A 14,235-nucleotide genomic window follows, 5' to 3' on the forward strand; every position below is an offset into this window, starting at 1 on the left:
AATGTAAAGGGGGGCAGTGCTGCGAGGGGGGGTAAAATATGAAGAGGGGCAGGGTAAAATATGAAGAGTATCAGTGGTGTGTGTGGGGGGGGGGTGATGTAAAGGGAGGAGAAAGTGCTGTGGGGGATTGATGTAAAGGGGGACAATGCGAAGGGGTCAGTGTTGTGGGGGGAGGGTTGATGTGAGGAGGGCAGAGCATACTACTGTGAGGGGGGGTTGTGATGTGAGGGGGGGGGCAGTGCTTTGGGGGGGATGTGGGGAGGGGCAATGCTGTGTGCTGGGTGTTTGATGTGAAGACGACAGTGCACACTACTGTTTGAGGGGATTTGTGTTGTGGGGGGGGCAATCCTGTGGCTGTGAGGGGCTGTGCAAAAGGGGGGGGGAGTGCTGTGGGGGGGGGAATGTAAAGGGGGGGCAGTGTTGTGGGGGGATGTGAAGGGGGCACAGTTCTGCTGGGGTTGATGTGAAGGGGCAGAGTACAGTACTGTGGGGGGTGATGTGAAGGGGGCAGAGGAAACTACTGTGGGGCGAGATTGATGATTTGAAGGGGGGTTGAGGACTGCTGTGAATAAAGGGGGTGTGTGATGTGAAGGGGGGTCAGTACACTATTGTAAAGAGGGTGGGGGAAATGTGCAGGGGGTCTGCAAACACTACTGTGAAGGGGAAACTGATGTGTGGAGGGACTGAGGACACTGATGTAAGGGATTCTGATGTACGTGGAGCAGGCTGAAAAAACATGCCATTCAGACCTCTGTTGGAAGGAAATTTTACTGGCTGGACCTCCGTGAATTTTAGGTTAACAAAACACAATAAATGCCTTCCCTTCCCTTGGGTCAGCCATCTATGGGTGTGTCTATCCACACCTATTTGACAGCTGTCATGAAAGACGTATTCCATTCCTGGCCTTCTGAAAATGTGGTTTACCCAGATTTGCTTGGCTTTTTACTTTTTGTTTTTTTAATAAAAACCCCAGAAATGTTATACTGTTAACAGGGGCGGACTGACAACTCATGGGGCCCCCGGCAATAGGCGATCATGGCGCCCATGTGTCCTTGCCCAAACTCAAAAAAGCCTATGAAAAAGGTACCAGGGGCATCTCATGGGGCCCCCTACTGACCCCGGGCCCTCGGGCAATGCCCGAGTTTCCAAATGTCAGTCCGCCCTTGACTGTTAAATAAGGGTCAGACCAAGTATCCAAATTACTATTACCATGCTTGTTCCAAGTCAGTGTTTCAAACTGCAATGAAGCCAACTAATATTCCTAAAAGCAGAGGTCCACACTGGCAACACATACTAGACATGTGTGTTTTGTTTCATTACGATTCATTTTTCAGACGAAAATTTCATTTTGGAGATGTGGATGTATACAAACCTCGAATAGACATAGTAACGAATGTCAAGGAATCCACAAAAAAAGTTATAACAAAATTAACAAATGCATTCATTTCATTCAGATGACGTCACATGATGCGATTATAATTTGGGCCAATGAGGGGAAATTAACAAAATTTTCAAATTTGTTCAGATAATTCAGATTTGAAAAACGAAGGGATCCAAATTTTGTTCCATTCGTTAATTTAGATGTGCATGACGCCAGTCAATATTGTCCAATCAGCTCATGCCATTTCTCTTGGTGGGTTGGACTAGTATCCTAAAATATCAAATCCTTGCAATTCAAATCTGTCTGATTCGATAATATATCGAAGATATAACAATCTTCTGGAAAAACTGAAATATTTTTCAAATCCACCAGGACCAACAAATATACGAAATGAATGCCAAAGAAGCAAAATTAAATCTGAAAATAAATCTGTTTAACATAACGAAATTCTTCAATGAACTAATGCATCTGAGACGAAGCGAAAATTTCCGGTGTGCACATGTCAAATACACACGTGTGTTAGGTGGACTCATAAAAAAGTGTCATAAAAAAGTGACCAGTGCCTGCACCAGGATAATAATAGGAAACAGTCAGATGGAAAAGCAGTCTCTTTTATCCAGGGCAAGCACTTAGTACAATCATTTTCTAAAATCCTCTCCTCAGCTATGTACATGTTCTGGTCCTTCTGTTACTGTATTATTCACTGCTTCCATGTGGCAATGATGTAACTCCAAGAGGTGAACTAAGGGGTCAATATGCAGTTTTCTATCAGATATTTGGGATATTTATACACACTCCAAAGTTTCACATTGTGCTTCCTAATCTACAACCCCTCCTCCAAGCAAGCAAATAGCCTATTTGGTCTAAAACATACACTATATTTCCAAAAGTATCAGGGCACCTGCCTTTACACACACATGAACTTTAATGGCATCCCAGTCTCTGTCCGTAGGGTTCAATATTGAGTTGGCCCCGCCCTTTGCAGCTATAACAGCTTCAACTCTTCTGGGAAGGCTGTCCACAAGGTTTAGGAGTGTGTCTATGGGAATGTTTGACCATTCTTCCAGAAGCGCATTTGTGAGGATGAAAAGGCCTGGCTCACAGTTTCCGCTCTAATTCATCCCAATGGTGTTCTATCGGGTTGAGGTCAGGACTCTGTGTAAGCCAGTCATGTTCCTCCACTCCAAACTTGTTCATCCATGTCTTTACGGACCTTGCTTTGTGCACTGGTGTGCAGTCATGTTGGAACAGGAAGGGGCCATCCCCAAACTGTTCCCAAAAAGTTGGGAGCATGAAATTGTCCAAAATGTCTTGGTATGCTGATGCCTTAAGAGTTCCCTTCATTGGAACTAAGGGGACAAGTCCAACCCCTGAAAAACAGCCCCACACCCTAATCTCCCCTCCACCAAACTTTACACTTGGCACAATGCAGTCAGGCAAGTACTGTTCTGGCAACCTCTAAACCCAGATACGTCCATTGAATTGCCAGACAGAGAAGCATGATTGGTCACTCCAGAGAACATGTCTCCACTGCTCTAGAGTCCAGTGGGGTGCTTTACACCACTGCATCCGACGCTTTGCATTGTACTTAGTGATGTAAGGCTTGGATGCAGCTGCTCGGCCATGAAAACCCATTCCATGAAGCCCTCATGCCTGAGTTGCTGTTGTTCCCAGTTGCTTCCACTTTGTTATAATACCACTAACAGTTGACCGTGGAATATTTAGTAGCAAGGAAATTTCACGGATGGACTTATTGCACAGGTGACAACCTATCATGGTACCACGCTTGAATTCACTGAGCTTGTGAGAGCGACCCATTCTTGCACAAATGTTTGTAGAAGCAGTCTGCATGCCTAGGTGCATTACCTTTAAAAGTGCATTCTCATTAGTTCACGATCCGTCATAAGCTTAGGTGGGTTTGGAGTCTGAATCTGCCTAAGCTATCCTTCTGGGAATGCCTTCACCTCTTATGATTGTCTGTCGACTTTGACAGCTTTCTGGCAGCATAGCTCAAGTGGATTCGGACTCATAGAAATGATCCTGCGCATGAGTGTGGAGTACTGGGGACCACTCTCCTATATAGGTGTTAGAGGATATACCAATGGATAAGTCAAACCTTGCTGCTCTCTCAATTGACTGGGGCGGTCCAGACAACAACTGGAAAAAGACAAACATAGGCCTAGTGCATTATCCCAAGGTGAGTTTATAAAAAAAGATACAATTATACTCACAAACAATAGATAAAAAATTGCAGATCAAGTAGCAGCCTATGGTGTAATGAGTAATGAGAACCGAATGCCAGGAAGGTGCCTTCCAGGACCCAAAGAATGGCTTACACGTTTCAAGGGCAACCCTCTTCCTCAGAGCCTTTGGGTCGTCAAGGTACTCATTACTCATTGCACCAAAGGCTGCTATTTGATACGCAATCTTTTACCTATTGTTTTGAGTAGAATTTTATCATCTTTTTAATAAACTTACCTTGGGATAATGCACTAGGCTGGAGCGCTCTCTGTTTGTCTTTGTGGATTTGGAACATACCTGAGCTCATCCCTACTCAGAGTCACTCACCAAATTTGTTTGACCTCTTTTTACAAGACAGTTGGATGGTCAAACAGGGCTGTGTAATGATCCTAGATAAGCAGGGAGATGGTTCCTGGTTCCTTTATTTTTCATTATGGATCTATTAAGTAAAATGCAGAAAAAAAGCTTTATTAAAACATTAATAAAACAGTAAGTTTAAAACAAATCATACGTATGCTACATATGTATCAGTGTTACAGAGTACCCAGCCTTGCCCAACACATTTCATCACATCGGACATCATCAGGAGCAGTTCATTATGATGACATCCAGGGTGAAGAAACTCATCAGTGAGATCTCTGCCCACCGCACAATGAGAAAAGCACCAAGACAGAGGGTTGGCAGTCATTTGAATTGAAAAAACAAAAGTACACAGAAATTTTTAAAAGACATACAAGTGTGAACAAACTAAGACAGAGCTACCATTTAGGCAGTTCAATCTATTTTAATATTATCACTTTTCAAGGTGAAAGAAGGACTGTCTCAATGAGCTCTAGGTAGTAGTCTTTATGTTTGGTGGGAACAGATGGCTGACATGTTGTTATTGCTAATATTTACTTTGGGCCCTTTAATTCTTGGCACTACAAGCATCCTCCACTAAGGGAAACTGCCAGTTTAAAGTGTATGTATAGCCAAAATTTTTCTTTTTGTTTATGGATATAGAAGAGAATAGCTTAAAACCCCTATCGGTGTATTTGTCAACTGCCTGTATTTTATTGGGGAGATTTTCCTTCACTTCGTGGCCAGTAGACACAACAGGAATTGTGAGGGACCTCTAAGTGTAGGTTTACATCTGTGCAGCTCTGCAAGTCATGGTTTGTGCAGGCACAGCAACCCATTCATTTGAATGGGCTACTGTGCCTTCTGAAATGCAGGGAAAAGGTCCTGGCTGCATTTTAGAAATTGCAGTTCGCACGGGAACTGCAAGTGCAGCGTGGTTCCAGGTGCGCAAATGATTTTCCATGCATGCGGTATGTCATTAGCATTAATGGCTCCAGCACACAGCTCCTGTTTTTTTCTGTGCGGGTCGTTGTGGCTGTGGGAACAGGTGCATTCCCGCAGTGGTAAACCTGGCCTTAGCAGTCAGCAGAACCACTTGTTTTGGATTTTCCATCACTTTTTGTCCCAGTGAGAATGGTCACCAGAACTAACAGAGAGAAACTAACTGAGAAACTACTCAGCAGGGTCATAGCAATAAAAACCGGAGACTTCTTTATTGATCTTGATAACACTGGCATAACCTGCCTTCTGAAACTGTTCCAAGCAGAAAACCACAGATTTATCTGGTATGTTCCTACCTGAGTCTGTTTAGACACATTTGTAATTCCTGAACCCTAATGAAGGGGGTGTTTGTTTGGCCCCCCCAAAGATGTTGGCTTTTTTCTGCTATTAACCAGCTTTAGCAATAAAAACATTGGACCCTGGAACATATGTTTGGTGCACTCATTAGGATGTATGCTGTAAGCTATAAAAACCTGACAGGGGTTCTAAGCCTTCTCTAATTGAGCATTAAAAAGTGTGGCTATGCATATACTTTAAGCCTTCCAAACCATTGGTTTAGATTTCTTCTGATTTTATTGAAAATCTCCAGTTAATAAAATTTGGATGGCATGTAATCAGAGCAAGATCCTACATATGGGGGAGATCAGAGTAAGAGGAGACAAGCATAACTCATTGGTTGTGTTTTGTTTACAATGTCACAGATGAAATCTGGATTATTATAGTTACACAGTTTCATAGTTAGTCTGGCTGAAAAAAGACAAACGCCCATCTAGTCCAACCATGAAAAAAAAAGTTATAATTCTATCAACTGTTAGTATAGGATTATAGCTTTTTTTTTTTATTGTTGAACTAGATCAGGGGTACTGAAGGAGGTTCGGTCACAAACATTTTCTTCTGGCAAGGTCCGAATAGGGTGTGTACATCAGTGTGCCCCCTTACATTAGGTATCGCCTTCAAAGTGAAACTTTACATCATGTATTCCCATCACATCAGGTGTGCCCATCAGAGTGCTCCTTTACATCAGTTGTCCCCATCAGAGTGTCCCTTTACATCAGGTATCCCCATCACAGTGCCACCTTACATCAGGTATTCCCGTCAGAGTGCCCCTTACCCTCAAAGTACCCCTTTCTATCATATTCCCCATCAGAGTGCCCCTTTCCATCACATGTGCCCATCAGAGTGCCCCTTTCCATAGTATGTGCCCATTTGTGCCCCCTTAACATAAAATGTGCCAGTCAGAGTGCCCCTTATCATAAAATGTGCTCATCAGAGTACCCCTTAACATAAAATGTGCCTGTCAGAGTGCCCCTTAACATAAAATGTGCTCATCAGAGTGTCCCTTAACATAAAATGTGCTCATCAGAGTGCCCCTTAGCATAAAATGTACCCATCAGAGTGCCCCTTAGCATAAAATGTACCCATCAGAGTGCCCCTTAACATAAAATGTGCCTGTCAGACTGCCCCTTGACATAAAAAGTGCTAATCAGAGTGCCCATTAACATAAAATGTGCTCATCAGAGTGACCCTTAACATAAAATGTGCTCATCAGAGTGCCCCTTAACATAAAATGTGCCTGTCAGAGTGCCCCTTGACATAAAAAGTGCTAATCAGAGTGCCCATTAACATAAAATGTGCTCATCAGAGTTTCCCTTAGCATAAAATGTACCCATCAGAGTGCCCCTTAACATAAAATGTGCTCATCAGAGTGCCCCTTAACATAAAAAGTGCTCATCAGAGTGCCCCTTAGCATAAAATGTACCCATCAGAGTGCCCCTTAATATAAAATGTGCCCATCAGACGGCCCCCTAACATTAAATGTGCCCATCAGACTGCCCCTTAACATAAAATGTGCTCATCAGAGTGCCCCTTAACATAAAATGTGCTCATCAGAGTGCCCCTTAACATAAAATGTGCTCATCAGAGTGCCCCTTAACATAAAATGTGCTCATCAGAGTGCCCCTTAACATAAAATGTGCTCATCAGAGTGCCCCTTAACATAAAAAGTGCTCATCAGAGTGCCCAGAGGGGTACTCTGATGGGCACATCTTTTTTTTTTGTTCAACCCAGAGGGCTGAACTAAAAAAAAAAACGGTAAGAGCTCGTGAAGAGCTTGCTGTGCCAACTATCCGATGTTAGCACAATGATCTCCACCAGGGCACATCAGTCAGCGGATGATCGGATGCTGGTTTTCCAGCATGCCTGTTCGGCTGGCTTCTGTCGGACAGGCAAGTGTACACATGAGCTGAATGTCAGTCGGTTTCTATTGAACCGGCTGATACGGGCTGATATTGTACAGAGCTTAAGGGTGGTCCCACATGACTTGGCTTCTGATTTGGTCTTTTAAATTAACTGAATTTACTCTGTTCCTAAACAATGCATTAAAGCAGTATTAAATTCAAAACCAAAACTGTCATATTTTGCAGCTTACAAATCATTAGATATGGTGGCTGCATCAGTTTTCTTTTCTTTGGCTTGTTTTCCCCTCTGTTTTCTTCTGGTGATCTGACCAGTAACACACCTCTTCCATTAGTGAGACACCACTCTGGATGAATGAGCACAGCTGGCACAGCAGACATAAGCATTGTCAGTCTGAGGGTGATGGGAATGTTAAATGTATTAGTAGATTTAAATACACTAACAAAATGAAGCCAAACTCCAGCTCACATTTTGAAATCAGTTACAAACTGTTTTTTTTTCCTTTTGGGATTTATTTTATTTATTACAGTTACTTATATAGCACTGTCAATTTATGCAGCGCTTTACACAAATATATTGTACATTTACATCAGTCCCTAACCTTCAAGGGGTGTACAATCTAAGGTGCCTAACTCACATTCATACATACACATACTAGGGCCAATTTACATATAAAGGAGCCAATTCATCTACCAGCATATCTTTGGAGTGTGGGAGGAAACCGGGGTACCTGGTGGAAACCCACACAGGCACCTGGAGGAAACCCACACAGGCACAGGGAGAACATGCAAAATCCAGGCAGGTGGTGCCGTGGTTGAGATTCAAACTGATGACCCTAGTACTGCCAGGTGGAAGTGCTAATCATTTAGCCACTGTGCTGCCCCATTTAGCCACTGTGCTGCCCCATTTAGCCACTGTGCAGTTTTTACATGACTAAATAAATGATGGTCAGTTTAACCATCCTTGCCAGTGTTAAATGGACAAGACAGTCCATTTATCACTGGAAAGGATAATTAAACTGACCAGCTTTTATTTAGTCATGTAAAAACTGCATGTAAACTGATATATTCTGCTGGAGAGCTTGTTCTACTTAAAAATAATAGATTTACTGACAAGGTGAAAATAAAAAAAAAAAAAAGTTTAAAAAAGGAAACTAATGCAGCCATCACATCTGCATGTAAACTGCAATATAATAAATGGGTTTGGGTTTACTACTGCTTTAAGGAAGACCATTCACTATGTGATTGTTGGTAAATTATTTTAATATGACACATCTAATAAAAGTATGTTGCCACCCTAAGGAAACAATGCATGAGGTCACATATGGGAGAATTAAAACTCCACATTTCACCAAATGATGGAGATAGTTCATAAATGAAAAAACAGAATATACAGAAAAGGCCACATGCATATCCTACAAGGTCTAAATGATTGTAACTAGGTAAAGAAAGTACCCTTTCAAGTTGTTGTATTGTGCTTTTGTATTGTTCCTATTCAAATTCTGTTCCTAGCCTAGGGGAAATTTCCAGCATCTGTTATCACCTCCATATTTGTATATATACTGGCTAGATCATGAGAACAGTGAGGCCATTGCTAATATGGTAATACCTTCTTACAGAATCTCAACCCTCATTGAGGGGATCAGTATTGAGGGGATCAGTATTGTGAGGTTATCTCCCTTTTAGAATGCCTGGCAAGAAGACTATCAGTATTGAGGGGATCAGTATTGTGAGGTTATCTCCCTTTTAGAATGCCTGCCAAGAAGACTATGGGATTATAAAGGTGAAAACGGGATTATGATTAAAGGGAATTTGCAGACAGGAACCTGTCAAGGAGTGGCATGCAGTTTCTGTATAAAGTCCACAAGCAGCTACTTTTTTTCAGAAATCAGTGAAATCTCCTTCAAAATGAACTATTTAACTGTAATATACTCTTCTAGGAAATATACCAATGAATAGAAAACCAGACAATGGTTTGTAAAGTATTGCTTAGGATACTATCTAAGCTTGATTTACTAAAGGAGTTGAACATTTTCACTTTGTTTACGATAATAAACTTGACTTACTAAAAGAGTTAAACATTTTCGCTGAAAAATAACAGGAATATTTATTTCAATTATCCAATCATGTGAAAATCAGTTTGATAATGGAACTGAATAATCACAAGATTTTTTTAATGACGATTGTCAGCTTCTTTAACCACTTGCCTACCCAGCACTTTTACCCCCTTCCTGCCCAGGCCAGTTTTCATTTAAATTTTTTTGAGACAGATAGAACTGCACCATGCTGCAGCTCAGTTTCAGGGTCTTGCCAGTCTTCTTATAGCCTAGGCCATCTTTATAATAATCAACCAAAACCTGCGTCAAATTAAAATCACCAACCAATGCTGCTGCTCCTTGTTGACCAATAATCAAACAATAAAATGTGTAAAAAAGAAAAAAAAGCGCAAAAACGTAATATAAATATAAATAAATAACCATAAATAATAATAGTGTCTAAATCAAAACACAGCACAAAAATGATCGTTGGGTATCATTAACAACTAAACAACTGATGTGAATGTACAATATATATACTGTATACACTATATTGCCAAAAGTATTGGTCGGCCTGCCTTTACACGCACATGGGCTTTAATGGCATCCCAGTCTTAGTCCATAGGGTTCAATATTGAGTTGGCCCACCCTTTGCAGCTATAACAACTTCAACTCTTCTGGGAAGGCTGTCCACAAGGTTTAGGAGTGTGTATATGGGAATGTTTGAACATTCTTCCAGAAGCGCATTTGTGAGGTCAGGCACTGATGTCGGATGAGAAGGCCTGGCTCGCAGTCTCCGCTCTAATTTATCCCAAAGGTGTTCTATCGAGTTGAGGTCAGGACTCTGTGCAGGCCAATCAAGTTCCTCCACCCCAAACTCACTCATCCATGTCTTTATGGACCCTACTTTGTGAACTGGTGCGCAGTCATGTTGGAACAGGAAGGGGCCATCCCCAAACTATTCCCACAAAGTTGGGAGCATGAATATGTACAAGATGTCTTGGTATGCTGACACCTTAAGAATTCCCTTCATTGGAACTAAGGGGCCAGGCCCAACCCCTGAACAAAAACCCCACACCATAATCCCCCCTCCACCAAACTTTACACTTGGCACAATGCAGGCAGGCAAATACCGTTCTACTGGCAACCGCTAAACCCAGACACGTCTATCGGATTGCCAGATAGAAAAGCGTGATTCGGCACTCTTGAGAACATATCTCCTCTGCTCTAAAGTCCAGTGGCAGCATGCTTTACACCACTGCATCCGACGCTTTGTATTGTACTTGGTGATGTAAGGCTTGGATGCAGCTGCTCAGTCATAGAAACCCATTCCATGAAGCTCTCTACGCATTGTTGTTGTGCTAATCTGAAGACCACATGAAGTTTGGAGGTATTTAGCTATTGACACTGCGTGCTGTGCGCTTCAGCATGCGTTGGTCCTGCTTTGTCATTTTACGTGGCCTACCACTTTGTGGCTGAGTTGCTGTTGTTCCCAGTTGCTTCCACTTTGTTATAATGCCACTAACAGTTGACCGTGGAATATTTAGTAGGAAGGAAATTTCATGGATGGCCTTATTGCACAGGTGGCAACCTATCACGGTACCACGCTTGAATTCACTGAGCTCCTGAGAGTGACCCATTCTTTCACAAATGTTTGTAGAAGCAGTCTGCATGCCTAGGTGCTTGATTTTATACACCTGTGGCCATGGAGGTGATTGGAACACCTGAACCCAATAATTTGGAGGGGTGTCCCAATACTTTTGGCAATATAGTGTATGTAAAACGCTGCGTAAATTGATGGCAGTATACAAGTACCTGTAATAAATAAAATAAAGGAACAAATTAAAAACAGAAATAAATGCAGCCACTGCATCTAGGGACTGATGAGCATTTACATTTGGAGGGAGCTTACATTTGCTTTAGGCAAAGGTGTTTAAATATTGCTGTCCTTTTTCTTGTAGGATTTTAGTCATCTTGCTGAAGAGAACATGGAAAAGAAAAGCAGAGTGCAAGCTGAATTCCAGGCTAATACGGTATGTAAAGTAAAAGGAAACTGATGAACCCATTCTGCTTCACTGGATATTAGAAATACACATTTCTGGTAATAACCACATTATTATTATTACAGGTACTTACTGTATATAGCGCCATCAATTTACACAACACTTTACATATATATTGTACATTCACATCAGTTCCTAACCCTCAAGAGGTGCACAATCTAAGGTCCCTAACTTACATTCATACATACACATACTAGGGGCAATTTAGACAGAAGCCAATTAACCTACCAGCATGTCTTTGGAGTGTGGGAGGAAACCCACGCAGGCACACTAGTAATAGCCACATTATTATTATTATTACTATTATTATTATTACTACAGGTACTTATATAGCGCTATCAATTTACACAACACTTTACATATACAGTATCTCACAGAAGTGAGTACATCCCTCACATTTTTGTAAATATTTTATTCTATCTTTTCATGTGACAACACTGAAGAAATGACACTTTGCTACAATGTGACGTAGTGAGTGTACAGCTTGTATAACAGTACATTTGCTGTCCCCTCAAAATAACTCAACACACCGCCATTAATGTCTAAACCGCTGGCAACAAAAGTGAGTACACCCCTAAGTGAAAATGTCCAAATTAGGCCAATTAGCCATTTTCCCTCCCCGGTGTCATGTGACTCATTTGTGTTACAAGGTCTGAGGTGTGAATGGGGAGCAGGTGTGTTAAATTTGGTGTTATCGCTCTCAGTCTCTCATACTGGTCACTGGAAGCTTAACCCCTCATGGCAAAGAACTCTCTGAGGATCTGAAAAAAAGAATTGTTGCTCTACATAAAAGTGGCCTAGGCTATAAGAAGATTACCAAATCCACTCAGCACAGGCCTCGCCATGGTCTAACAAAGAAGTTGAGTGCACATGTTCAGCGTCATATCCAGAGGTTGTCTTTGGGAAATAGATGTATGATTGCTGCCAGCATTGCTGCAGAGGTTGAAGGGATGGGGGTCAGCCTGTCAGTGCTCAGACCATACGCCACACACTGCATCAAATTGGTCTGCATGCGGTATGCAAATTCCAGTTTGCAATACGAATGGTCTTTATGGTCTTTATGGACCTTGCTTTGTGCACTGGTGTGCAGTCATGTTGGAACAGGAAGGAGCCATCCCCAAACTGTTCCCACAAAATTGGGAGCATGAATATGTCCTAAATGTCTTGGTATGCTGACGCCTTAAGAATTCCCTTCACTGGAACCAAGGGGCCAAGCCCAACTCCTGTAAAACAACCCTACACCATAATCCCTCCTCCAACAAACTTTACAGTTGGCACAATGCAGGCAGGCAAGTACCGTTCTTCTGACAACCGCCAAACCCAGACACGTCTATCGGATTGCCAGATAGAGAAGCGTGATTCGGCACTTCAGAGAACATGTCTCCCCTGCTCTAGAGTCCAGTGGCTGCGTGCTTTACACCACTGCATCTGATGCTTTGTATTGCACTTGGTGATGTAAGGCTTGGATGCAGCTGCTCGATCATAGAAACCCATTCCATGAAGATCTCTATGCACTGTTGTTGTGCTAATCTGAAGATCACATGAAATTTGGAGGTTTTTAGCTATTGACACTGCATACTGTGCGCTTCAGCATGCGTTGGCCCTGCTTTGTCATTTTACGTGGCCTACCACTTTGTGGCTGAGTTACAGTTGTTCCCAGTTGCTTCCATTTTGTTATAATACCACTAACAGTTGACCGTGGAATATTTAGTAGGAAGGAAATTTCATGAATGGATTTATTGTGCAGGTAGCAACCTATCACGGTACCACACTTGAATTCACTAAGGTCCTGAGAGCGACCCATTCTTTCACAAATGTTTGTAGAAGCAGTCTGCATGCCTAGGTGCTTGATTTTATATGCCTGTGGCCATGGAGGTGATTGGAACACTGGAATCTAGTGATTTGGAGGGGTGTCCCAATACTTTTGGCAATATAGTGTATGTAAAACGCTGCATAAATTGATGGCAGTATACAAGTACCTGTAATAAATAAAACAAAGGAACAAATTAAAAACAGAAATAAATGCAGCCACCGCATCTAGGGACTGATGAGCATTTACATTTAGAGGGAGCTTACATTTGCTTAAAGTAAAGGTGTTTAAATATTTCTGTCCTTTTTCTTGTAGGAATTCAGTCATTTTGGTAAAGAGAACAAAAGCAGAGTGCAAGCTGAAATTCCGGCTCTTAAGGTATGTAAAGTAATAGAAAACTGATGAACCCATTCTGCTTCACTGGATATTAGAAATAAACATTTCTGGTAATAGCCTCATTATTATTATTTTTACAGGTACTTATATAGCACTATCAATTTACACAACACTTTACATATACAGTATCTCACAGAAGTGAGTACACCCCTCACATTTTTCATGTGACAACACTGAAGAAATGACACTTTGCTACAATGTAAAGTAGTGAGTGTAAAGCTTGTATAACTGTGTAAATTTTCTCTCCCCTCCAAATAACTCAACACACAGCCATTAATGTCTAAACCCCTGGCAACAAAAGTGAGTACAGCCCTAAGTGAAAATGTCCAAATTGGGCTCAATTAGCCATTTTCCCTCCCTGGTGTCATGTGACTTGTTTGTGTTACAAGGTCTCAAGTGTGAATAGGGAGCAGGCGTGTTAAATTTGGTGTTATTGCTCTCACTCTCTCATACTGGTCACTGGAGGTTCAACATGGCAACTCATGGCAAAGAACTCTCTGAGGATCTGAAAAAAGGAATTGTTGTTCTACATAAAGATGGTCTAGGCTATAAGAAGATTGCTAAGACCCTGAAACTGAGCTGCAGTATGGTGGTCAAGACCATACAGTGGTTTAACAGGACAAGTTCCACTCAGAACAGGCCTGGACCATAACGGTCCGGTCAAAAGTACAATGATAATATGACCTGTAGCAGGATCAGACAGGGGACCTCATTAGTAAAACATAAAACAGAAACAATGATATGTTGGTTAAACTGTCTGAATTCCCACACC

The 14,235-nt window shown here is 41.9% G+C and overlaps 1 protein-coding gene across 5 annotated transcripts in view; it reads left to right on the top strand.

Annotated features, from left to right (window-relative positions):
- IFI35 (interferon induced protein 35) overlaps positions 1–14,235 on the top strand; it is a 138,548-nt gene that overhangs the window by 8,608 nt on the left and 115,705 nt on the right. For 4 of the 5 annotated variants that reach the window (XM_089687975.1, XM_089687979.1, XM_089687976.1 and 1 more), the window contains exons 2-3: positions 11,156–11,227; positions 13,383–13,445. In XM_089687975.1, the coding sequence (XP_089544101.1) occupies positions 11,183–11,227; positions 13,383–13,445 (108 nt within the window). In that variant the 5' untranslated portion in view covers positions 11,156–11,182. The remainder of the gene's footprint in view (positions 1–11,155; positions 11,228–13,382; positions 13,446–14,235) is intronic. The other variant, XM_089687977.1, reaches the window with a different exon arrangement.

The sequence above is a fragment of the Staurois parvus genome, unplaced genomic scaffold (genome assembly GCF_062004578.1).
Source record: "Staurois parvus isolate SC_StPar_1 unplaced genomic scaffold, SC_StPar_1.0 ptg000442l, whole genome shotgun sequence".
Classification (NCBI taxonomy): domain Eukaryota; kingdom Metazoa; phylum Chordata; class Amphibia; order Anura; family Ranidae; genus Staurois; species Staurois parvus.